General features: G+C 37.2%; 1 protein-coding gene across 3 annotated transcripts in view; it reads right to left on the bottom strand.

Moving 5' to 3' along the window:
• PKN2 (protein kinase N2) overlaps positions 1-27,385 on the bottom strand; it is a 142,918-nt gene that overhangs the window by 91,791 nt on the left and 23,742 nt on the right. For 2 of the 3 annotated variants that reach the window (XM_069596799.1, XM_069596809.1), the window contains exon 2: positions 778-1,078. In XM_069596799.1, the coding sequence (XP_069452900.1) occupies positions 778-1,078 (301 nt within the window). The remainder of the gene's footprint in view (positions 1-777; positions 1,079-27,385) is intronic. The other variant, XM_069596813.1, reaches the window with a different exon arrangement.

Below are 27,385 nucleotides of genomic sequence, written 5' to 3'. Positions count from 1 at the left end.
TAGAAAGAATGTATAAATATAAATGGATGAACAGTGATACAAATACAGACTTTTCTTTCTGTAAGGATATACAACAAAAAAGCAATACTACCTTTAGGGAGAGGGCCTAGACTGGATAGAGGTCATTTTTCTATTTTTACTTTCTGTACCATTTGAAAAATTTCCAACATGAACATCTGTTAATTCTATTGTTTAGAAATTCTGATCTTAAGCTGGACTTATAGGTTGTATTTTCCTTTCATTTTCTATACTGAAGGAAAAAAAATAATGCTTGGCTTTTTAAATGTTTCTCTTCTTTTTTAAACAAAACGCCTGGTAGTGTAAGGTGTTAATTCAGTCACTTAGAGCACAAAGAACAGAGGTCACAGGTTTGAACAACGACATTTGCAAAAAAATAAAAATATCCCTTGGTCATACAGTGCATTTTCAACTTTAAAAAGTCATCTGGCAAACTCGTGCTGCTGATCACAAGAATGAATCAGGTAAGAGCATGTGGTTGATCCAATACAAAACACAAATATGGAAAATAAGTAATGTCTTAGTGACAGAGAGTAAGAGAATAGACAGCAGAATTACTCATCTCTAAGTAAATATTTTAATCTTCACATCCATCAACTCAATGCACTTCTGAATAAAATATAAATAAGACCTTAACTGTAGGAGAAAATATAGCCCCTGTACTTTCGTTAAGGCTAAAGACTATATATGGCAAAAATCTTACTATTTGTAAAATAATACATTCTTGTTAGTACACTATATAAACATCAAATAAAATACCTGTAACATCTTCTGGATCTGATACAACAATATGTGCATTTAGTTCCTGTAGCTTGTGATGTAATTCTTCTAATTTTTTATTTGATTTTTTCAAAATGTTGTCCACATAAGCCAAACTTTTTTTATCTGTTGTGACTTTTCTCAGATTTTCAGCTCCTTCTTTGATTTTCAGTTCTTTCCTTATTTCTCTCTTAATTCGATCCTTGATATCATCCAATTTCTGTTGCACCATTGTATCTGAAAAGTCTAATTTTTGAACAGCACTCACATTCTCAGAAAAAGGAAGACTTCGGGAATCGCTCTACAAAAAAAAAAAAAACATACAAATGTGGGAGTTTAGAAAAAGTTATTTGCTCAGTAAAATATTCAGTATAAGAATAAAACTGTACTAAAGGCAATTCTTCAAAATCTCTGCCCAATCACTAAATAGCACTACCGGACAAATTTACATTAAAATAAACACATCTGCACATAAAGGCATCTTTGGGCTTTAAAAACAGTGGATGTTTGATATTCCACAAGCCCAAATTAGATTCCAGCAGCACCTACCCAGTGAATGTTGAGCAAGTTATTTAACCTTTCAAATACTCAGTTTAAATGCCTGCAACATCTAAATATTAGGCAGTTTTCAGAGGTAACATGGTAATTTAAAATATCGTATGTGAAATTTCAAATAAAATTCCTGGCTCAGTATATAGTCACTTAATAAGTAAAGATTATTATTAAATTCCATAGGTAAGATGAAATTCTATTTTATCTTCTATAAGAAATCTCTTAAAAATAAAATAATATTTGCAAAAATAAAATTATATCCTTATGACCACTTTTTAGTTAAGCAATTAAAAGCATTAGGGCTTGGGAAAACTATTTCAGAACTCTATGTATCTCATGGCTAACTATCCCAATTGATAATTTGGTTGACATCACATAAAAATAACTACTAAAAAAAAATGTCTAAACCATATCCTACTGATAGAAGCTAAGAGAATACAAAGTATCAATTATTCATCTTAAAATGAAAATCAAATCAGGTAAGCACATCTAATCCATATTTAAAACAAGAAAACATGTTCTGGCTATTCGTACTGATACATCATTCACTATTTTAAATTCGAATACTATAACACTACTGGTTTTTTAAGTTAACTTTTACCTTTTGGACGAGGAGTTAAGTTTGTGAAGGATACAGAAGAGATGTTCACCCTTTTATGCATCTTTTGAACCACAGATTTAAGCAATTAAAAGATTTTCTTTTATTTTTTTGAGAATTCATCACACCCATAAAATTATTTCTATTTAAATTCTTGGTGCAAGAATTATGTCTAATTCTTAACCTCTGAAAAACATGTATTTTGCAAAATAGTGAGTTAACAGATGCAAAGACCAGGACTTTGTCTTGGCTTTGGTACGAATTTACCTGGTGCCAACAGGCATACTATGCAAAAAATGAAGTATGTGTGTGCCAAGTCGCTTCAGTTGTGCCCAACTCTCTGAGACCCTACGGACCATAGCCCACCAGTTAGTTTCCTTGGCCCATGAGATTCTCCAGGTAAGAATACTGGAGTGAGTTTCCACGCCTTCTTTCAGGGGATCTTCCCAACCCAGGGACTGAACCTGAGTCTCTTGTCTCCTGCATCGATAGGCAGGGTTCTTTAACAAGCGCCACCTGGGAAGCCCAAAAATGAAGTATATAGTTGATGTATAAACTTGTTCTTAAACTTTTAGGGCCAAGAACTCCTTTGAAACTCTGACCAAAAACAAAAAAGAGGAGAACAAATAAGATTTCATATCTGTAAGTATAATTTCTAGGTATCATAGCTCTTACAAATTCTTGAAATAGGTGATCTACACCAACTGGCCTTAAATACAAACAAAGTGATCTATCTGGACTAAAATGTCTATTAGGTTTGTCACTATTTATAATGGAATGTAAGTCCTATCATCTATTTCTTCAGTTCCCAAACTTTATAAATACACCTTTGACTGGTCATCAAATACGAAGGACTATTATAAAAACAGAAAATCCCAAATTTCTGTTGTCTAGCTTCAGGTAAAGTAGTCTAGCTTCAGGTAAAGTAAACTGAGGCAAACAATTCTTAAATGAAGAAGTTTAAGCTAACTGATATTTTTGCTTCTATCTTTATAGACTTAGAAAATACCACATGAATTGCTTTCACAAATCTGTACTTTAATACTAGGTACTAATCCAGAACTTAAGTGTCTTAGGAAATTTTTTCTTTATGCCCCATAGACTAGGGGTATAAAGAAATACCTAACAATTCCATTTATTAAGTAGTAAGTCTAAATAACTTAATCAATACTTATAATAACTTAGTATCTGTTTAAAATAATACACATTGAAAGAAAAATTAATTTTTATTTCATTCTTTAATAACTAGTTGCTTATTAACAGGATCTGCCCACTGGGTAACTTGGAATTTCTCAAAACTTGAAATCAGATTGGACATTCCCACCTTGATCTCCTATTCTGCCAGTACATATGGGTTGTAGAATAACCTTAATATTGAAGTTTTACAGACTCTGGTTAGCTCACATGGTATGCAACGAATGGTATCACTGTGTTTCCTTGAAATTTTTAAAGTATACTGCAGCTTCCTGAGAGTTTGCTGAGGCACCCCACAGAGTTCTATGGCAGGGTTTGGAAGTCGTGGTACTAATATTTAAAGGCTAATAAAAACAAAAGGGGGTTCCTGGATAGCTCAAATGGTAAAGAATCTGCCTGCAACGTGGGAAACCTGGGTTGGATCCCTGGGTTGGGACAATCCCTTGGGGAAGGGTATGGCAATCCACTCCAGTATTTCTGTCTGGATAAATCCATGGATGAAGGAGCTTGGAGGGCTACAGTCCATGAAGTCAGGAAGAGTCAGACAAGGACTATCACTTTCAAAAACAAAAGAAAAACAAACAAGCCAAAACCCAAAAACAACCACACACACGCGCGCGCACACACACACAATTACCCAGTTACCCTTGGGCAACTTCAACTCCTACTTCTTTTCAATTTGCTCCCTAAACTCCAATCATATCAAATTACAGGTATTAACTGCCAAAGACAACCTCTTCTGGCTTAGCTACTACACATGCTGCATCTTTAGGGTGTAATGGTTTCCTTCTTCCTTCAATTATCTCTTCCTAGTCCCTTCTTTTCTTAGTCAACTTTAATTTTGTCTCAAAGTTTACGATAATTTTTCCCTGGAAAAGAATTTCCTGCCTATGCCCTCTCTTAGAATTTAGATTAAATGCCTCTCTCCTGTGTACTCTGATAATGTGGATTTTATTTAAACAAGTATTCCTTTTCTTATCTGACAACTCCAAAGACTGTGAACAATTTGACAGCAGAGTTTACGCCTGGCAGAGTGGTTCTGTTTTGTTTTCTTAATGATTTGTTGATTAGGATATAATTATTTAATATTCTTCTTTCAGAATTCAGGAAAATCTATCACTGCTACGGAAGTCATGCTTTCCTCTTTCTGATAAAGAGAATTCATAGTCCAGGAAGCTCAAAGGCAAAATTAATATTCAATCACAGCAACTATACTGGTTAGAATTAGATATTAGATGTAAACCATATGTAGTTACCATGTTTGATTCCTTTCCTAAAAGGATTTTTAGTAACCATATTTTACTCCCATCTTCTGTTGTGACATGGCTCAAATACCTTTTGGACAGGAACAGGAGATAAATACAACATAATCAAAAATTTAAGATAAACTATAGCAGATGGTGACTGCAGCCATGAAATTAAAAGATGCTTACTCCTTGGAAGGAAAGTTACGATCAACCTAAGATAGCATATTGAAAAGCAGAGACATTACTTTGCCAACAAAGGTCCGTCTAGTCAAGGCTATGGTTTTTCCAGTGGTCATGTATGGGTGTGAAAGTTGGACTGTGACGAAAGCTGAGTGGCGAAGAATTGATGCTTTTGAACTGTGGTATTGGAGAAGACTCTTGAGAGTCCCTTGGGCTGCAAGGAGATCCAACCAATCCATCCTAAAGGAGATCAGTCCTGGTTGTTAATTGGAAGGACTGATGTTGAAGCTGAAACTCCAATACTTTGGCCACCTGATGCAAAGAGCTGATTTATTTGAAAAGACCCTGATGTTAGGAAAGATTGAGGGCAGAAGGGCATGACAGAGGATAAGATGGTTGGATGGCATCACCAACTCGATGGACATGGGTTTGGGTGGACTCTGGGGGTTGGTGACGGACAGGGGGCCTGGCATGCTGCGGTTCATGGGGTCGCAAAGAGTCGGACATGACTGAGCAACTGAACTGAACTGAATAACAGAATTTTACCACGAGACTGCGCTGGTCATAGCAAACACCCTCTTCCAAAAACACAAGAGAAGACTCTACACATGGACATCACCAGATTGTCAACACCAAAATCAGACTGATTATATTTTTTGCAGTCAAAGATGGAAAAGCTCTATACAGTCAGCAAAACAAGACCAGGAGTTGACTGTGGCTCAGATCATGAACTCCTTATTGCCAAACTGAGATTTAAATTGAAAAAAGTAGGGAAAACCACTAGATCACTCAGGCATGACCTAAATCAAATCCCTTACAATTATACAGTGGAAGTGACAAATAGATTCAATGGATTAGATCTGATAGACGGAGTGCGTGAAGAACTATGGACGGAGGTTCGTGACATTATACAGGAGGCAGTGATCAAGACCATCCCCAAGGAAAAGAAATGCAAAAAGGCAAAATGGTTGTCTGAGGAGGCCTTACAAATAGCTGTGAAAAGAAGAGATGCTAAAAACAAAGGAGAAAAGAAAAGATATACACATTTGAATGCAGAGTTCCAAAGAATAGCATGGAGAGATAAGAAAGCCTTCCTCAGTGATCAATGCAAAAAAATAAGAGGAAAAATATAGAATGAGAAAGACTAGAGATCTCTTCAAGAAAATCAGAGATACCAAGGGAACATTTCATGCAAAGATGGGCTCGATAAAGGACAGAAATGGTATGGACCTAACAGAAACAGAAGATATTAAGAAGAGGTGGCAAGAATACACAGAAGAACTATACAAAAAAGATCTGTCTTCACGACCTGGATAATCATGATGGTGTGATCACTCATCTAGAGCCAGATATCCTGGAATGTGAAGTCAAGTGGGCCTTAGGAAGCATCACTACGAACAAAGCTAGTGGAGGTGATGGAATTCCAGTTGAGCTATTTCAAATCCTAAAAGATGATGCTGTGAAAGTGCTGCACTCAATGCCAGGCTGGATGAAGCACAAGCTGGAATCGAGACTGCCAGGAGAAATATCAATAACCTCAGATACAGAGATGACACCGCCCTTATGGCAGAAAGTGAAGATGAACTAAAGAGCCTCTTGATGAAAGTGAAAGGGAAGAGTGAAAAAGTTGGCTTAAAACTCAACATTCTAAAAATTAAAATTATGGCATCCGACCTCATCACTCCATGGCAAACAGATGGGGGAACAGTGAAAACAGTGACAGACTTTATTTTTGGGGCTGGGGGAGGGGCTTCAAAATCACTACAGATGGTGACTGCAGCCATGAAATCAAAAGATGCTTGCTCCTTGGAAGAAAAGCCATGACCACCCTAGACAGCATATTAAAAAGCAGATACCAACAAAGTTCTTTACCAACAAAGTTCTGTGTAGTCAAAGCTATGGGTTTTCCAGTAGTCATGCATGGATGTGAGAGTTTGGACTATAAAGAAAGCTGAGAGCCAAAGAACTGATGCCTATGAACTGCTGTGTTGGAGAAGACTTAAGAGTCCCTTGGACTGCAAGGAGATCCAACCAGTCTATACTAAAGGAAATCAGTCCTGAATATTCACTGGAAGGACTGATGGTGAAACTGAAACTCTAATACTTTGGCCACCTGATGTGAAGAACCAACTCATTTGAAAAGACCCTGTTGCTGGGAAAGATTGTAGGGGGAGGAGAAGTTGGCAACAGAGTATAAGATGGTTGGATGGCATCACCAACACAATGAATATAAGTTTGAGTAGGTTCCGGGAATTGGTGATCTACCGGGAGGCCTGGCATGCTACAGTCCATGGGGTTGCAAAGAGTTGGATACCACTGAGCTACTGAACTGAACTGAAGATAAACTATGCCCCCTAACAGCTGATAGGAAAGGTTACAGTACTATTACTCCTTTCCTGAAAATTTTAGTTGCAATAAATTGTGAAAGTTATTGGAAAATATAATTTTCTTCCATTTGGAACACCGAAATGAGATATTTCATCTATTAAATTATGTCTCTACCCTAAAAAATAATAAGAGCAATTACATCATGAATGGAATCAGTACTAGGCAATGTAATAATAATCTTAACACAGTGAAATAAATCAGCCTCAGGAAAATAAACAGCTATTTAACCAGTGAAAATCTTCAGTGATAATCTCTGTCACAGTAGGTTCTCTGAAAGGCTGTAGGAACATTATATTAATTTACGTTTACAAATGTTTCACTTTCATCCACTAGTCAAGTCTTTGTGCTCCTATTATAATGAACTTCAGGTTTCCTCCAAAATAAATGGTAGGTAACCTTTTCTCATGTTTTCAAAAGGAAGCAAAGTTTGATCCATCTTCTAATCACAAGCATCCTTTTAAATTCATTAATATGTTCTGAAAGTAACGAGATAAAAGGAAGGAAAAGGAAAAACCAAACTTAATCCTAAACATAAAACTAAACTCCTAATAGTATTCATGACTCTCCAGGCATCTATACAAAAAATAAATACCATTAATTACCACTGAAATCAACAAGCTTAGTTAGCCACTCCATTCTACATAAATTAATCTAACATTTTTGCTGCTATATTTTTTCACATCTGTCTTTTTTCTTATACCCTATTCCTTTCACTATCAATCCAAATCCCATCACAAAATACTGTTCAAAAAATATTTCAACTCTTTCATGACTCATCCTACCTATTTTTAATGTACTTTAAATTTTATATCATTCATATCCTTAATGCAGTCATTCAAATTAGATGGATCAAATCCAAAATCAAGGAAACCATTAGTAAAATTAACACTGGGGATTTATAGCAGTACAAGCAAATGATTTTTAGGTTAAGTAGATTTCATGTAGCGAAACAGATAAAAGGAGGACTAGAGACTTTAATGAGTAAAAAACAAAGAACAAAAATTAGACTGTGTTCCAAAGAACCAAAGTTAAAAACTCAGTGGATAGGTTAAATAGCAGATTAGACTAAACTAATAAATTAGTATACTGGCAGAGAGATAACTTGAAGGAATTACTCTGAATTCATCATAAAGTGATAAGAGAAATTAAAAGGCCTGGAAGACAGAATGAGAGGATCCAAATCCACCTAGTAAGAGCTCCAGAATAAGAAAATAGAGACAATGAGGGAGAAGCACTACATGGAGAAATAAATGCATGAGAATATTCCAGAACTGAAGCATGATATACCCTTAGACTGGAAGGTCATCCCGAGTTGCAAATAAAATAAATGAATATAACAGCAAAAACAACAAAGAGAACAGAAGTATTTTCATCTGCAAATGAGATCAACAGAAGACTATTCTTTAATAACAACAGAGGCTCCAAACTATCAAACAGGATTTTCAGTCTTTATCTTAAGGTCTTCATATACTGCTACGGCTTTCTCTAAAATTAAAAAAATCTAAAACCCAGCTGCTTCAAAATATTAACATTCTTGGGAAAATGACAGATGAACTAAGCCAGTGCCCACGTTATACTTTTTAACATCATTCCCTTGTTCAATTTCATGTATTTTTTAATTTCTATTGAAGAAAAAAAAACCTGTGCTATCGCAGACTGTACCATTTTTACCTTTTAAATTGACAGACTTTTCTAATCATACTGTTGGCAATAATCCAGCTGTAAGCTGTAAGACTTTATAAAAGTTGGAAATATGTAAGAAATTTTAAAATAGAGATTCCCTTTGACCCAGTAATTCTACTTTGACAAATGTAAACTAATAAGATAATTACTATATAGAATGGTAAATGCAGTAATTTTTAAAATAATAATATATGCTGGGCACAGACAGACTCCCATACAAAACTTACAAGTAGCAGGGCTTTAAACCAACATATAGAAAAGAGAAAGTTCAAAATGCCAAGTGTCATAACAAAAGAATTTCAAACAGACTGGGGAATAAAGAGAAGTTTCTTTTACTTATGCTGTTTATTATTTCTCAGCAGTATGTCCACCTCAGTGTATTGCTGCTATGTACACACAGTTTTATTTTAAAAATATGTTTAAAATAAGAATAGAAAAAAAAAAAAAAGACTGGAAGGGGAGAGATTAAAACATTACGTCTGAGCTAAAAAAAAAAAAAAAAAAACTAAGAAGGATTTTCTTTTCGTTCTTCAAAGTTTCCCATATTTTCTCAATTTTTAGAACAATTAATATGTTGCCTGTCTAATAAGGAGGGGATTACATTTTTTAAAGACATCAAAAGTAACTTTCCCTTTATTTCACTTTTGGCAAGTATAAAAACTTATAATGATATCTTATACTCTACAGTATATTTGCTATTATTTAACTAGGCTATTTCAAGTCAATAAAATTCTACTGCAAAAGATGAGACTACACATCCCACTCATTATAACTAGACCACATCATGTGCCAGACAAGTATTTTCAAATACACAAATGTGTTAATATGTATTTGATAAACACAAATATTTTTACTTTACAAAATACTGAAATTCTGATCTGTAGGTTAAAACATAGACTTGACATTTTCAATTTACTATATTTCAACAAACGCACAGTGAAGTTAAGAAAAACATTAAAATAAGAACAGGATCACATTCAATGAACAAAATGAAGAAAAAAGTCTGTCACTTATGACCAAGTACTTCATTTAGGGAGAAACAGGAAAGGATGTTTACTTTTCACTGGCCAAGTTCCCAGAGAAGAAGTGAAAAAGCTGTTACTTTCTCTATATTATAGAAATATGAAACAGCCTGACCTGATAGATGCCAAGAAATGTTAAAGAACCCATAAAAACTCAGTGGGTACAAGGATTCATACACTATTTAGCTAGAAGGGATTTCAAAGATCATGTAGTATAACTCCCTTGATTTTAGTTTTGAGGAAAGCAGGGTCAAAGCACGGAAGGTCACAAACAGAAGTCAGTGACCTGGCTATGTTTAGCATATTATTCTCTTAACCCCTAGTTTGGGCACTTTTACTCCATACCATCTTCTGAGACGAGTATCCATTTCCCTTTATTTTACTGATTTGCATTAAGTAAGGACTATTATGTGCCTTAATTCAGAGATACTAGCAGGACATACGGAGAAGGCAATGGCAGCCCACTCCAGTACTCTTGCCTGGAAAATCCCATGGACAGAGGAGCCTGGTAGGCTGCAGACCATGGGGTCGCTAAAAGTTGGAAACGACTGACTGAGCGACTTCACTTTCACTTTTCACTTGCATGCATTGGAAAAGGAAATGGCAACCCACTCCAGTGTTCTTGCCTGGAGAATCCCAGGGACAGGGGAGCCTGATGGGCTGCCATCTATGGGGTCGCACAGAGTCAGACACAACTGAAGTGACTTAGCAGCAGCAGCCACAGCAGCCACAGCAGCAGGACATATTTCCTCTTATTCTCTCATATCATCCTAATCCAACCTTCCATATCTAAGAAGAGAATGCTCTCACCAGAAACCAAGAAGCCACTATTAACACCAACTATCTGTGTCTAGTTATACAACCCAAGCATGTTATCCTATATCTCTTTACCTGTTTGCCCATCTGCCAAATTATGTTTGGTTCTCCCATCTTTTCATTTAAAAGAAATAAAACAAAACTTCATTTATTCAAATATTCACTGAGTACTAGATAATGGAAATGACACAATCCTACTTTCTTTCAAGTATTCAATTTATTAAGGAAGACAGACACAAAAACCAAACAAAATCTGAAGAAGCAGCAAATGTTGGCTATATTGTGTGTATGCGTGTGCACATGTGCACACGTGCGTTTTAACAAAAAGTTCAGTCTGAATACAGTGTGATGGAAAGGACTGAGCATTTATATGCAGACTGGCCATGCATATATTCTGATACTGTAACCATGCTAAAGCTTCAATTTCTTTTTCAGTACAATGGAATTATTATAACTACCTTGACTGTATTATTTCTAAGTCTCATAACAGTTATGCCTAGGACTAGCTTTTATAGCAACAGTATAGATCCTGGCTCATAGCACTGAGAGATAATATCCAGCCTCTGTTTTCTTACTAAGAAAATTTCCATTTTGTTAGATGCAACAAAGTGCAGAGAAAATTCTTACTTTACCAGACTCCCTTGCAGCTAGAAGTAGTCATATGAAAATCCTTGTCAAAGAGACACCCAGGATTTTGGAAAAAACTTCCACTTTCCCATTTCTTTTTGCCTAGAACGCAGACCCAAAGCCTAGGCAAAGGTGCAGGAGCCACCCTATGACAGTAATAGGTCAATAAGACAAAAACAACAAGGATGACAAAGCAGAGAGGAAGAGCCCAGAACGCTGATAGCTTTCTTGAACTGCTACACAAGTCCAAGACTGCCTACTTTGTACTTCGTGTTTCAGATGAACTATAAATCCCAATCTGACTAAGGATTATACAGGGCCTCATAAGCCAATAAAAAGACCTTGGCTTTTATTCAAAATGAAATGATATAGGGTTTAGGCAGAGAAGTAATAGTGTATGACCTCCTGTGTTAAGAGTAGATTTGAGGGGGGCAAGGAAAGGCAGGGAAACCTGCTATGAAGTTATGGCAGATTGTTACTAAATGGCCTCAAATGAATCTTGCTTCTCTATATTCATATCGTCATGTAGCCTCCTTCCACACTGACTCAAAGCGTGCCTTTTGGCTTACTCTAACTAACAGTATAGTGGAAGTAACATTCTGATGATGGGCAGGATGTTTCAAGAAGAGGCCTCAAGAGGCCTAATAGCTTGTACTGCTTCTTGAAAACTCAATTACTATTTAAAGAAGACCTGATTATTCCACTAGAGGCAGGAACCTGGAGAATGAGAGAGATCATGTGGAGAGAGGCCATGCGGAAGAGAACCAAAGCTTTCCAGCTGTGCCAGCCATTCCAGCTGAGGCACCAGGCTTGTGAAAGGCCACAGTGGACATTCTAGTCCAGCTTAGCCACCAGACAAATGCAGCTCCATAACTGAGCACAGGCAAGACTGGCAGAAGAAACACCTCTTATACCCAAAGAATTCTGAGGTGAGATTATTTCACTACAATATCTGGAGAAGGAAATGGCAACCCACTCCAGTACTCTTGCCTGGAAAATCCTATGGATGGAGAAGCCTGGTAGGCTACAGTCCGTGGGGTCACAAAGAGTCAGACATGACTGAGTGACTTCACTTCACTCACAGACATGATACAGAGGCTACTACAGCAATCCAGGTGACAGACAATGAGATCTTTAAGCAGTCTCTTCAATTCTGATTATAAATTGCTTTTTGTTGATTCTCAACAGACAAAAAGTGGGAATGGGGATGGCTTAACATTATCATTATGTTAGAAAAAACAATTTTCCTTTTCTTTCCCACTTTCTACCTCACCATCCTAACGCTTTGAGTAGACACAGGCACAGACAACAATCCTCTTAAAAAACAAAACAAAAAGTCATTTACTAAAAAACAGACTTGCTTAAAAAATTTGCCTGGCTTCTCCACCATTCCTGTCACAAAACTAAGCATAAGCTGCATGTGGGTGAGAGTATTCAACCTTAGATTTAGTGATTGGTTACGGAGTAGTCATGTGCTTGAAATAAGTCATTTCCAGCGCCGAAGAATTGATGCTTTTGAACTGTGGTGTTGGAGAAGACTCTTGAGAGTCCCTTGGACTGCAAGGAGATCCAACCAGTCCATCCTAAAGGAGATCAGTCCTGGGTGTTCATTGGAAGGACTGATGTTGAAGCTGAAACTCCAATACTTTGGCCAACTGATGCATGAGCCGACTCATTTGAAAAGACCCTGATGCTGGGAAAGATTGAGGGCAGGAGAAGAATGGGACGACAGAGGATGAGATGGTTGGATGGCATCACCAACTCAACGGACATGGGTTTGGGTGGACTCCAGCAGTTGGTCATGGACAGGGAGGCCTGGTGTGCTGTGGTTCATGGGGTTGCAAAGAGTCAGACACGACTGAGCGACTGAACTGAACTGAATGCCCTTTTCACGGCTGATTAGGAAATCCCACTCCAGAGAACACAGGATCCAAAGACAACAAAAGTCTGAAGCTACTGATGAAAGAAGTACTTTTCTTACCATAGACAGCCAGAAAACAAAACTAACTCAGAGAAAAGCCAACTATGAGAATTAAAGAGAAAAAGACCACTAAGGACACAGATTGGGCATCTAAATCCTTAAATCTTTAAACATGCTTAAAGCAAACATACCCTCATGCCCCTACTTCTTAGTGACAGTGCCAACCAATTCCTTTTTTGCTTGAATTAGTATGACTTCAAGATTTCTCTTACCACAAATCAGAGTTCCAAATATTGACAGATGTAGCTCCCTGCTTTGAAACATGAAATTTTCTCTAATTTATTAATGATAACTGCAATTCAAATTTCTATATATCATTTTTCTCCAGTATCAAGAAAAATATTCCCCAATAAGTATTTGTGTTCTCTATCACACTAAATAATCTCATTTTACACCACAAAATTGAACTCAGGGTCATATTTCCACCCTTGTTCTAAAGAATGCCACTAGTAATTTTTCATCTCATTTTGCATGCTCTTCTCCCCTGAGCTTCTGGGAAATATTTATCTCACTCAAACCATATGATTTTAGTGAGGTCTTTGATGCTCTTGTGCTGTGCTATGCTTAGTTGTTCAGTTGTTTCTGACTCTCTGTGACCCCACAGACTGTAGCCTGCCAGACTCCTCTGTCCATGGGGATTCTCCAGGCATGAATACTGGAGTGGGTAACCACTCCCTCCCCCAGGGGATCTTCCCAACACCGGGATCAAACCCAGGTCTCCAGCACTGTAGGTGGATTCTTTATCATCTGAGCCACCAGGGAAGCCCCTTGATGCTCTTACATGATCCTATAGATCTCTGATTAAATCTGACTGTCCCATATCCTGACCAAACATGACTGATCCATTTATCCCACAAATATTTACTAAATACCTACTACCTGTGCTAGATGCTGTACTTGACACTGGACATATGATTTTAAAAAGACATTCATATCTACTTTAAGCTGAACAAGAGTTCATAACAGTGCAGAAAAAAAGCATTTGACAAAATTCAATATGCATTCACACTCAGAATCTCAGTAAACTAAGATAGAGAACTTCCCCATTTTGATGAAGAGCATGCACAGAAAGCTTACAACTAACATTATGTGTAGCTGTGAAAGGCTAAATACTTTCCCGTAAGAACAGGACCAGAACAAGGATGTCTACTTTCAGCACTCTTATCCAACACAGTAGTGGACAATCTACTTACTGCAAAAGGCATGTGGACTGAAAAGGAAGTAAAACTGTCATTGTTACATGATAACATGGTCATCTACATAGGAAATCCCAAGAAATTTACCAGAAACTTCTAGGATAAAAGAGTTCAATAATATCACAGGATCCAAGAAGACTCAAAAATCAATCATACTACTAGGTGTCACCTCACATCAGTCAGAATGACCATCATCAAAAACTTACAAACAAAAAATGCTGCAGAGGGGGTAGAGAAAAGGAAACCCTCTTACACTGTTGGTGGGAATGTAAACTGATAGAGCCACTAAGAACAGTATGGAGATGTCTCAAAAAACTAGGAATAAACTGTCACATGGCCCAGCAGTCCCAGTGCCAGGTATGTACTTTGAAAAAGCTACAATTCCAAAAGAAACACGCACCCCAATGTTCACTGCAGCACTATTTACAACAGCCAAGACACGGAAGCAAAACAGACGTCCCTCAACAGATGAACAGGCAAAGGAGTTGTGGTACATATATACAATGGAATATTACTCAGTCATAAAAAGGAACAAATTTGAGTCAGTTGAAGTGAGGTGGATGACTCTAGAGTCTGTTATATGCAGTGAAGTAACTCACAAAGAGGAAAATTTATCATACAGTAATGCATATACATGGAATCTAGAAAAATGGTACTGATGAACCTATCTGCAGGGCAGGAACAGAGACACAGACACAGAGAATGGACTTATGGACACAGTGAGGGAAGGAGAGGGTGCAGCAAATTTAAAGAGTAACACTGACATTATATACACTAGCATGCATGAAATAGATAGCTAGTGGGAAGGTGGTATATAGCACAAGAAGCTCAGCTTATGCTCTGTGATGACCTAGAGGGGTGGGAAGGGAAAGTGGGAGGGAGGTTCAAGAGAGAGGGGATATATGAATACTTATGGGTGATTCACTTTGCTGCATGGCAGAAACCAACACAATATTGTAAAGCATTCCTCCAATTAAAAAAAAAATCATACTTCTATGTATTATAAAATTTATTCTCTTTGTCTTCCCTGATTGACAGTAAGACAAGACCTAAGTACAGAGGCATTATCTGTCTTGTTCATTACTATGTAACATGGTAATATGTTACAACATAGTCCCAACATAGTGTCTGGAACATCATACTTAATTAATAAATATTTTTTTTAATATATTTATTTATTTCCTTGGCTGCTCTGGGCCTTAGTTGAAGCATGTGGGATCTCTAGCACAAAGGATCTTTAGTTGTAGCATACAAACTCTTAGTTGTGGCATATGGGATCTACTTCCCTGACCAGGGATCAAACCCAAGCACCCTGCACTGGGAGCACAGAGCCTTAGCCACTGGACCACCAGAAAGTTTCCAATAAATATTCTTAAGGGAATTTTAAAGAAAGTGATATGCTTCAAGTTTTCTAAGTAGAACAGCAATCCCCAAAATCCAAATCCAAAACTCTACCCTCCCCCACCAAAAGCTCTAGTTATAGGAAATGATATTGAAACACACAAATGGCTAGAGTCAAAAATCAGGAAAATCCTCACATTTATAATATAGAAAGTACTTTCAGACACAGTGGCTCAGATTCTGTAGGTTCAGAATCTGCTTGCAATGCAGGAGACCAGGGTTCAATCCCTGGGTTGGGAAGACCCTCTGGAGAAGGGAATAGCAACTCACTCCAGTATTTTTGCCTGGAGAATTCCATGGACAGAGGAGCCTGGCAGGCTACAGTTCATGGGGTTGCAAAGAGTCAGACATGATTGAGCAACTAACACTTTCACTTTCAGACACAAGTCTTTGTTCTTTTCAATTAAGTCACATATATATTCAAGCACAAAATAAATTATACAGTGAGTAAAATCCAAATTTTGTTAATAACTGTTCTTTTAGTGACTGGATTAATTTTCCCTGTACTTTTTTTATTTATTCAAATTCTTAGAATCTTTTAGGTTTCATTATCAAGTGACAGATAATACAGCTACCAATAACTCTAATCACCATTTCACTGATCAATTTTACCAATTTTCCAGCAGTGGTTCTCAAACTTTTTTTGTGTACATGGAATTGGAGTAAAGGTGGGTGGGGGCAGGGCACAGATTACAGATCTACTCTGGGATCCAGATGAAAGTAATGGACTCTCAGAAAATTGCATGTATGTAACACACACACAGAGAGTGGCAAGAGGTTAAGAGGTTCAAAGATCCCTAAGCCCCTTCAAGTGTTCCAAGTTCAGAACCTAAGTAGGTCTACCCTTCTGTCAACCAGTTCTAGCTATTACCTATTTCTTAGGAGCTTAATATGCAAAAAGGATTTTTAAGGAAAATACACCTTATTCACAAAAAGGCATACAACAAGGCCTTGACTAATTAACTTCCCAGAATACCTCCTTTATACAAAATTAATCATGTTAAAAATTTAAACAACTTCAAAAATTATATTAAGCAGTGCTCTAGGTGATCAGAGAAACAAATCCTTCTTAGTGTCTAGATTTTATTTGTCCTCACAGGACTGAAGGTAAAACTGGTGATCTTCATTCCGAACCTCCCCCATTCCTGTGCTTCCCAGGAGATAAAACATACAAACCCTGTTTTGTGTCTATAGTCCTAGTCCTAATACCAAAAGAAATAATGATAACAGTTTCAAACACCTATTACTATTATACTTTAACTGAAACTTTTTAAAAAGATTTATTTATTTTTAATAGGAGGACAACTGCTTTACAATATTGTGTTGGTTTCTGCCATACATCAACATGAATCAGCCACAGGTATACACATATCCCCTCCCTCTTGAACCTCAACTGAAACTTTTAAAAACAAAGGGTAAACAAAATTTTTAAAGGTCTACTTACACACTGTATTTTTGTTTCATCTATACTTGTGAACCACAAGTCATTTCTTCTAGCCAGAGTTTCTACTAGGGGCTTTATCACCTCCTAAGATAATTCTGGAAATACTCAGAAATTTTGGTTATAAAGATGACAATAAGATAGAGACAGTCAGATAGGTAGGGAAGTGACCAGGCAGAGTCAAATACTATGACAAAGAAAGCCAAAAGCCTCTAATAAAATAGTAAAAACTACAAGTATACCAGAAGAGTCAAGATCAATCAAAGTTTTATCTTGAGAGAATATAGACTGATTAAATTAGTAAAATACAAAAATCTTTTGTCAGTTCAATCATTACCATTATTACTAAAACCAGTCAAAAGTGCTTTGGCAAAAGATTATAGGATATCAAAGTGAAGAAAATATGGAACTAAAATTAATTTTTATTTGTCATGCTTAATTTAGAGCAGACCTATCACACAAAAACTCCAATGTGCTAGCTAAGTGAAGTGACATGAAATCGCTCAGTCACGTCCGACTCTTTGCGACCCCATGGACTGTAGCCTACCAGGCAAATATTTTTTAAAACATAGGCATAAACAAAATATATGTAGCATATTTCCTTCAAGCATAATGTAAGAATTTGGGAGCATAAGAATAAAGAGATATTAAAAGAAAAGAGACTGCAAAGGAAAAGCCCAGAGATGCCCATGTTGTTTGAAAGTATATAATAAAAGGCAACCAAACTAAGATCATAAACAGATTATAGACAGACAGACAGACAGACAGGAGAGAAGAAGGGAGGGAGGAAGGACAGTAAAAGGAGGCGAGGAGGGGAGAGGTCGGAAGCGGGGAACAGACCTGGGGTTCTCATTTAATGTTTTATTTTACTGATTAGGGTGAAGAAATAGAAAGCAAGTTGTCCGTTACTCAGAGCGGGGCCTGGGGAACACAACAATGAAACTATATAGAACACAAAAGAAGGTCCCTGAAGGAGTAAAACTTATTAGTTAATGCTAGATATGTAACAGCTGTTTACAAATAGGAACAAAAAAAGAGCCCAGTGACTTGGTTGAAACAAGTTAAAACTTAGTGAATGACAAGATACAGTGTTGTACTGGCAAGTTGATAGAAATGTGGTATATGAAAGAAAACAAGAGCAACCACTACACCGTCCATATTGGTCTTCAGGTCTGCTGATTACACAAGGAAAAACAGTTTCAGAGTTAGAGATTTTATCAAGAAATAACTTCTGGTGTGGAAATGATTTCTAAATATACCAGATTTAGTAAGGTAGTTGGGGATAAAGTAAAGTAGTTGGATGGTAAGGCAAAAAATGCTAGAAAGAGGTATCCAGAAGGCTTCATTCGATTGCACTTGTAATGTTTACTTCTTTAGATGGGTCATTAATACTCCTTCTGCACATTTGAAACAGTGATACAAAAAACAAAGGAGGAGCTATCTAACAGTAAAAGATACTAGATTTCATTACTGAGAAAGGAGTTTTGAAGACTACAGAATTCAGGGATGGTCATCTAATGTAGAATAGTCCCCTGTCTGAAATTTTGAAGGTCCCCTCAACCTCTTAAAATTGTTCTACTCAGAGAATATATTTGCTTGAAAACATGATAAGAATTAAGTTTAAATGGCACGTTACAGAGTATACTGAATGTAAGTATTAAATACATATTTAAATTTGTGTCCAATGTAACACATAAGCTTTTATAATTACTAAAAATGAAGCTTCCTAGCTATTACTTAATTACATTTTTAATTACAGTGGTATCTCACTGATTTTTTCTCATAAAGATGATGTTCACAAATATTAATATATCAAACAAAATGACACCAATATATCAGGAGTCAAGTTGGTGTCTTAAACGGACTCTGAATTATAGCTTTAATTTAAAATATTTTATATTTTATGGTACATTAATACAGTATATTAATATACTGTTTTAATAACTCATAAAACCCCTGATTATTACCCATCTGAAGGAATCATACATTCTTAACAATTTAGAGTGTGGAGTGTTTAGTTCTCTTGGCAAATTATATAGTAGTATACAATAATCATAATTGCAAGCATGTTCCTCCTATAAAAGTCATATTCCACAAGGTACTACAAAAACATTCATGGAAAGAAGTAGGAGTAGTCTGTTCAGATATAAACCATAATTTGGGTCTTGGCATAGGAACTCTCATATATCTTCTGTCCTATAACACAGCATACAAGTTTGCATTTTCAAAACTGCTTCATTCAGCAACAATTTATTAAATGTAAAGTTCGAGACACTGATGATACAAAGATGATCATGCCATTCTTCCTATAAAGCAGTGGCTCAGACTGAAATTCATAGAAGCATATCTACTTTATCTGAAAATTGCAGTCATGTTATCTTAAAGTTTCCATTTCTCTTAGCAGGCTTACACATATATAAATATACCAAGTATAGTAATTTTATAAACCAACCAAATCATAAATATGCTTATATTAGAACTGTAGTGGGCAATGAAAGAAAAGTACATAAAATACAATTCCTTCCTCCTCAAATTTTGATTACTATTCCTCAAACCTCATTTTAATCCTGTTTGTTTGAAATTATGGAGATTTCATCTCTATCCCTCCTCAGCAATATATTAGTAAATGATCATATTTCTATCTACAGTTGTAGGGTCTTTTAAGCATTCTTCCCTTCATGGATCACAGCCTTATCATGGAGAAGGGGCTTATGTAACTCGCTAACACTATGAGCTATGCTGTGCAGGGCCACTCAAGACAGACAGGTCATAGTGTAGGGTTCTGACAAAATGTGGTCCATTGGAGAGGACACGGCAAACCACTGCAGTATTCGTGCCACAAGAACCCCATGAAAAAGCAAAAAGATATGGCACCGGAAGATGAGCCCCCCAGGTCAGAAGGTGTCTAATATGCTAGTGAGGAAAAACAGAGGTCGATTACTAACAGCTCCAGAAAGAAGGAACCTGAAATGTTGGGTCCATGAATCAAGATAAGTTAGACGTAGTCAAGCAGGAGATGGCAAGAGTGAACATCGACATATTAGGAATCAGCTAATTAAAATGGATGGGAACAGGCAAATTTAATTCAGATGACCATTATATCTACCACTATGGGCATGAATCCCTGAGAAGAAATGGCTTAGCCCTCACAGTCAATAAGAGTCGGAAAGGCAGTACTTGGATGCAGTCTCAAAAACGAGAGTTATACTGGTTTGCTTCCAAGGAAAACCATTCAACATCACAGTAATCCAAGTCTAGGCCCCAACCACTAATGCTGAAAAAGCTGAAGTTGACCAGTTCAACGAAGATCTCTAACACCTTCGAGGACTAACACAAGAAGAAGATATTCTTTTCATCACAGATGACTGAAGTGTTTAAGCAGGAAGTCAAGAGATACCGGAATAACAGGCAAGTTTGGCCTTGGAGTATAAAATGAAACAGGGCAAAGGCTAACAGAGGTGTGTCAAGAGAACATGCTGATCATAGCAAATACCATTTCCCAACAACCCAAGAGATGATTCTACACGTGGACATCAACAGATGGTCAATATGAAAATCAGCTTGACTATGTTCTTTGCAGTTGGAGATGAAGAAGCCCTGTACAGTCAGCAAAAAGAAACACTTGGAGCTGACTGTGGCTCAGATCATGAGCTCCTTGTTGCAAAATTAAGGCTTAAATTGAAGAAAGTAGGGAAAATGACTAGGTCATTTAAATAAGACTTAAATCAAATCCTTTAGGGTTATACAGTAGAGGTGAAGAACAGATTCAAAGATTAGATCTGGTAGACAGAGTGCCTGAAGAACCATGGATGGAAATTTGGAACACTGTACAGGAGGCAGTGACCAAAACAATCCCAAAGAAAAAGAAATGCAAGAAGGCAAAGTGTTGTCTGAGGAGGCTTTACAAATATTATAGCTGAGAAAGGGAAGGGAGAAAGGGAAAGATACACCCAAATGAAGGCACAGTACCAAGAACAACAAGGAGGGATAAGAAGACCTTCTTAAATGAGAAATGCAAAGAAATAGGGGAAAACAATAGGACTGGAAAGACTAGAGATCTCTTCAAGAAAACTGGAGATACCAAGGGAACACTTCATGCCAAGATGGGCACAATAAAGGACAGAAACAGCAAAGACCTAACAGAAGCAGAAGAGATTAAGAATTGGTGATAAGAATAAACAGAAGAACTATACAACAAAGGTCTAAATGATTCAGATAACCACGATGGTGTGGTCACTCACCTAGAGCCAGACATCCTAGAGCATGAGGTCAAGTGGACCTTAGGTAGCATTACTACAAACAAAGCTAGTGGAGGTGATGGAATCCAAGCTGAGCTATTTAAAACTCTAAAAGGTGATGTGCTATTAAAGTGTTGCACTCAATATGTCAGAAAATTTGGAAAACTCAGCAGTGGCCACAGGACTGGAAAAGGTTAGCTTTCAATCCAATCCCAAGGAAAGGCAATGCCAAAGAATGTCCAAACTACTATACAGTTACTCTCATTTCACGTTCTAGTAAGGTTATGCTCAAAATCCTTCAACCTAAGCTTCAGCAGTACATGAAATAAGAACTTCCCAGATGCACAAGCTGGGCTTAGAAAAGGCAGAGGAATCAAGATCAAAATGCCAGCATTCACTGGATCATGGAGAAAGCAAGGGAATCCAGAAAAGCATCTACTTCTGTTTCATTGAATACACTAAAGCCTCTGACTGTGTGGATCACAACAAAATGAGGAAAATTCTTAAAGAAATGGAGTACTAGCCACCTCATTTGTCTTCAGAGAAACCTGTATACGGGTCAAGAAGCAATAGTTAGAACCTTGCATGGAACAACTGACTGGTTCAAAATAAGGAAAGGAGTACAACAAGGCTGTATATTCTCACATTGCTTATTTAACTTCTATACAGACCACATCATGGGAAATGCTGGGCTGGATGAATCACAAGTTGAAATCAAGAATGCCAGGAAAAATATCAACAATTTCAGATATGCAGATGATACCACTCTAATGGCAGAAAGTGAAGAGGAACTAAAGAGCTTCTTGAAGGTAAAAGAGCAGAATGAAAAAGCTGGCCTGAAACTCAATATCAAAAAAGTAGATCATGGCATCTAGTCCCATCACTTTACCGCAAATAGGAGGAAGAAAAGTAGAAGCAGTGACAGATTTTATTTTCTTGGGCTCCAAAATCTCTGTGCATGGTGACTACAGCCAGGAAACTAAAAGATATTTGCCCCTTGGAAGGAAAACTATGACAAACCTGGACAGCATATTAAAAAGCAGAGACATCACTTTACCAACAGAGATCCATATACTCAAAGCTATGATTTTTCTAGTAGTCATGGACATGACAGTTGGACCACTGAGAAGGCTGAGGGCCAAAGAATTTCTGCTTTCCAAATGTGGTGCTGTTCTCGGACTGCAAGGAGATCAAGCCAATCAATTCTAAAGGAAATCAACCCTGAATATTCACTGTTAGGACTGATGCGGAAGCTGAAGTTCCCATACTCTGGCCACATGACATGAAGTGTCAACTCACTGGAAAAGATCCTGACGCTGGGAAAGATTAAAGGCAACAGGAGAAGGGGTTGGCAGAGGATGAGATGGTTAAAATGCATCAACTACCCAATGGACATGAATCTAAGCAAACTCTGAGAGACAACCGAGCAAAGAGGGCCTGGCCTGCTGCATTCTAAGGGATTGCAAAGAGTCAGGCATGACTTAGCAGATGAACAACAAGAATAGTAAACATTCCTGAAGTATTTTCATTTTATTAAAATGCTTTGTATACCCAAAGTAATAAGTTAAATATCTATGATTTAATCACTTCATTAATATGGAAATCATTTTTTTCAGCTCAGTCATATCTCTTATTAGTTCAGTCGCTCAGTCGTATCTGACTCTTTGTGACCCCATGGATTGCAGCACGCCAGGCTTCCCTGTCCATCACCAACTCCTGGAGCTTACTCAAACTCATGGCCATTCTGTCAGTGATGCCATCCAACCATCTCATCCTCTGTCGTCCCCTTCTCCTCTTGCCTTCAATCTTTCCCAGCATCAGGGTCTTTTCAAATGAGTTACTTCTTCCCATCAGGTGGCCAAAGTATTGGAGTTTCTGCTTCAGCATCAGTCCTTCCAGTGAATATTCAGGACTGGTTTCCTTTAAGATTGACTGGTTTGATCTCCCTGCAGTCCAAGGCACTCTCAAGAGTCTTCTCCAACACCACAGTTAAAAGCATCAATTCTTCAGTGCTCAGTTTTCTTTATAGTCCAACTCTCACACCCATACATGCCTACAGGAAAAACCATAGCCTTGACTAGATGGACCTTAGTCAGCAAAGTAATGTCTCTGCTTTTTACTATGCTGTCTAGGTTGGTCATAGCTTTTCTTCCAAGGAGTAAGCGTCTTTTAATTTCATGGCAATAGTCACCATCTGCAGTGATTTTAGAGCTCCCCCAAAATAAAGTCTCTCACTGTTTCCATTGTTTCCCCATCTGTTTGCCATGAGATGGGACCAGATGCCATGACTTAGTTTTCTGAATGTTGAATTTTAAGCCGACTTCTTCACGGTCCTCTTTCACTTTCATCAAGAGGCTCTTCACTTTCTGCCATAAGTGTGGTGTCATCTGCATATCTCTTACTCAATATTACTAAAATTATTACTGGTAAAATGACATCTCAATAAAAAATGTAGTTGAAAATCATGTCTATTTTAATAGAGAGCATGTGCAAATCTCAGGCTCTCACATGCTTCCAACACACAGAAACTCTCACAACCAAAACTATCGACAATGATAAAGCAAAGGTAGGATATTAAAGGCAGTAGACAGAGAGATATTAGGAATAAGAAAACTGAAATTCTAGTCATGGATCTGTCACTGGTTTGCTATAAAACCAATGGTAAATTCTTAAATTGTTTAAACTTTTCTAACCAACAGATTGGTCATTAGTTCTAATTTGAATTCCAACTTTACACTGTATCCATTATGAATCCTACAAACAAGTTTTGCTTTAGCCATGATTTGGGATTATATGCTTCCTTTGTGGTGTTGGAGAAGACTCTTAAGAGTCCCTTGGACTGCAAGGAGATCCAACCAGTCCGTTCTAAAGGAGATGAGTCCTGGGTGTTCACTGGAAGGACTGACGCTAAAGCTGAAACTCCAATACTTTGGCCACCTCATGCGAAGAGTTGATTCATTGGAAAAGATCTTGATGCTGGGAGGGATTAGGGGCAGGAGGAGAAGGGGACGACAGAAGATGAGATGGCTGGATGGTATCACCGACTCAATGGACATGAGTTTGAGTAAACTCCGGGAGTTGGTGATGGACAGGGAGGCCTAGCGTGCTGTGAATCATGGGGTCGCAAAGAGTCAGACACGACTGAGCAACTGAATTGAACTGAACCCCTCATTCATTATCTTAGTTTAGAAGGAGGTCCCAATATCCCTGTATAAGTTCTTAACATTTATCTTCCCTTTCACAATTTAAATTCCCTGAAAGAAGGAAGTATTTTGGATCATTATTAAATATTTTGACCAGGCCCCAAAATGCTTTGAATACAGAAGGTGCTCAGTAAATATTTATTGAATAGAGAAATGGCTTTGAGGGGAGAAAAGCTGACATACTTCAGTGAGAAATAATACCTGAGTGGAAAGAAGAAAAAGGAATTACCACTGAAGTCATCTGGTACAGAAATAAGAAGTACTACATATTTCAAGAACGAGTCAAATTTTCTATGTATGTTATGTAAATTAGGCATCAAAAGGTGACATATACTGCATAAATGTAATTTCTAAAAACAATGTCAAAAATCAATGCTTCATATGTTTAAAGGATTTAGACTACTTTATTTGGAAAATATATACTTTATTCCCATCGATGAATTATGTCTGAACACTTAATTAAACTATATTTTAATCACAATTTAAAATTGGTAATTTTGAAGTATGACTATCATATCACAACACATCCAATTTCACATTCTCCAAAATGAAAAACCAACTTTTCCACTGATATAAGCAGTACCCCAAAGTAAGATAATAGTTACAATAAGACTTTGAACTATCTTATTCTTTATTACTTAAATAGAACACAGTTTATAAAATGACATACTCCATTACGGGTGGGGTTAGATAACAAAAACCTCCAGAGAGCCAGTCAACAGCCATCACTAGTTTCCTTATGTCTATTCACATTAACACAAGAACTACAAGTTGGACAGGTTAAACCATGAACACTGGAGTTAGAGGATAACAGGTAGGCTATTACTGCAAATCTACAGAATGGCACTAAGGCATTATGTATCAAGGAACCAGTAACAATAATAATAATGTGAGATTCCCCTCCCCACTCCAGGTTGTCAATCAGCATTAGTGCTAGTCGTGCTACTGAATGTAACCAAATGGCAAGTAATCTTCTTCCCACATACTGTCTGATAAGCTGGATTTTCTTCAAATACACAAAATAAGGTAAAATGATTCAAAAGAAAAATGTAAAAACAATTATTGATCCAAGTGCTGTAGCAATTCAAATGTAAATTATTTGTGGATTACTTTTGTCATCATCTAAAGCATCCTGGGAAGAACAAACGTGAAATGTTGATAAGAGTTGCTTTCCTTCAATATTTTGGTTAATAAAACAAACAAGCAAAAAAACCCCACAACCAGGGAGAATTCAGAATGAACAATAAGTAAGTGAAAACCCACCAAACCTCTGTTAGGAGATGTCATTAAAATAATGAGATATTTTTCATACCCAAACAAAGTATTTCTCTCATAAGCATTTACCCAAGAATAATAAACGCATAAATACGCTAAAATGACCGCACACAGATGTTCCCAGCAGCTTTGCTTTTTGTGTGTGTGTTTTGTGTGTGTGGCGACACAGCATGCCAGATCCTAGTTCCCTAACCAGGGATCAAGCCCATGCCCCCCTTAAGTAAAGGCATGGTGGCCTACTCAACTGAACCACTAGGGAAGTCCAACTTAATAAGTAGCTTTATTTGTAATCAAAAGTTGGCAACAATCCAAATATCCATGAACAGGCAGATAAATAAATTGTGGTACATCCACACAATGGAATATTACTCAGCAATAAAAAGGAACAAACTATGGCTATATACAATACCATGGTAAAATCACAGAAATCACTACAGTGTAAGAAATTATGTTTTTAAAAAAGTACACACTGTAAGATCCTTTCATGTAAAACTCTAGAAAATGCAAATAAACATATAGCATAGAAAGGGACTTCCCTAGTGGTCCATTGGTTAAGACCCTGCCTTTGAGTGCAGGGTGTGTGGGTCTGATCCCTGATCAGGGCGCTAAGATCCCATCTATCTTGCAGCAAAAAGCAAAAAACATAACATAGAAACACTACTGAAATAAATTCAATAAAGAGGCTTTAAAAATGGTCCACATTAAAAAAAAAAAAATCTTAAAAAAAAAGAGAAGTTTTCTGGGCCTGGGAACTGAGGAAAGAGTGTGTAATGGCAAGATCACAAAGGGTCAAAAAGAAATTTTGGGGGACACTTTCATTAAGATGATTGCTTTCATGAGTAACAGTTTCATGAGTGTAGAGGTGTGCCAAAACTTATATCAAATTGTGCAGTTTACTGTATGTCAATTCGATCTCAACAAAGAAAGGTTTTGTTTCTGTTTTTTTTTTAAGAGAAAGCCTTTTCATTATCTTATTGCCTTATTGTAGAATGGTTATATTTTCCTTTTATTATATTCAAGGTTGTTTATTAAAAACCATACTCTCCTCGAGTTAGTATACCTTAGTTCTAGTCTCAATTCTCTTACTTAGTGATGGCAGACAAATCACTTAATCTCTCTGGGTCTCATTTTTCTTATCTGCAAAATTAGATTAGGCTATTGACTATGCCAAAGCCTTTGACTGTGTGGATCACAAGAAACTGGAAAATTCTGAGAGAGATGGGAATACCAGACCACCTGACCTGCCTCTTGAGAAATCTGTATGCAGGTCAGGAAGCAACAGTTAGAACTGGACATGGAACAACAGACTGGTTCCAAATAGGAAAAGGAGTACGTCAAGGCTGTATATTGTCACCCTGCTTATTTAACTTCTATTCAGAGTACATCATGAGAAACACTGGACTGGAAGAAACACAAGCTGGAATCAAGATTGCCGGGAGAAATATCAATAACCTCAGATATGCAGATGACACCACTCTTATGGCAGAAAGTGTAGAGAGCTAAAAAGCCTCCTGATGAAAGTGAAAGAGGAGAGGGAAAAAGTTGGCTTAAAGCTCAATATTCAGA

The sequence above is a fragment of the Ovis canadensis genome, chromosome 1 (assembly GCF_042477335.2).
Source record: "Ovis canadensis isolate MfBH-ARS-UI-01 breed Bighorn chromosome 1, ARS-UI_OviCan_v2, whole genome shotgun sequence".
Classification (NCBI taxonomy): domain Eukaryota; kingdom Metazoa; phylum Chordata; class Mammalia; order Artiodactyla; family Bovidae; genus Ovis; species Ovis canadensis.
This window is presented reverse-complemented; position numbering and strand designations above follow the sequence as displayed.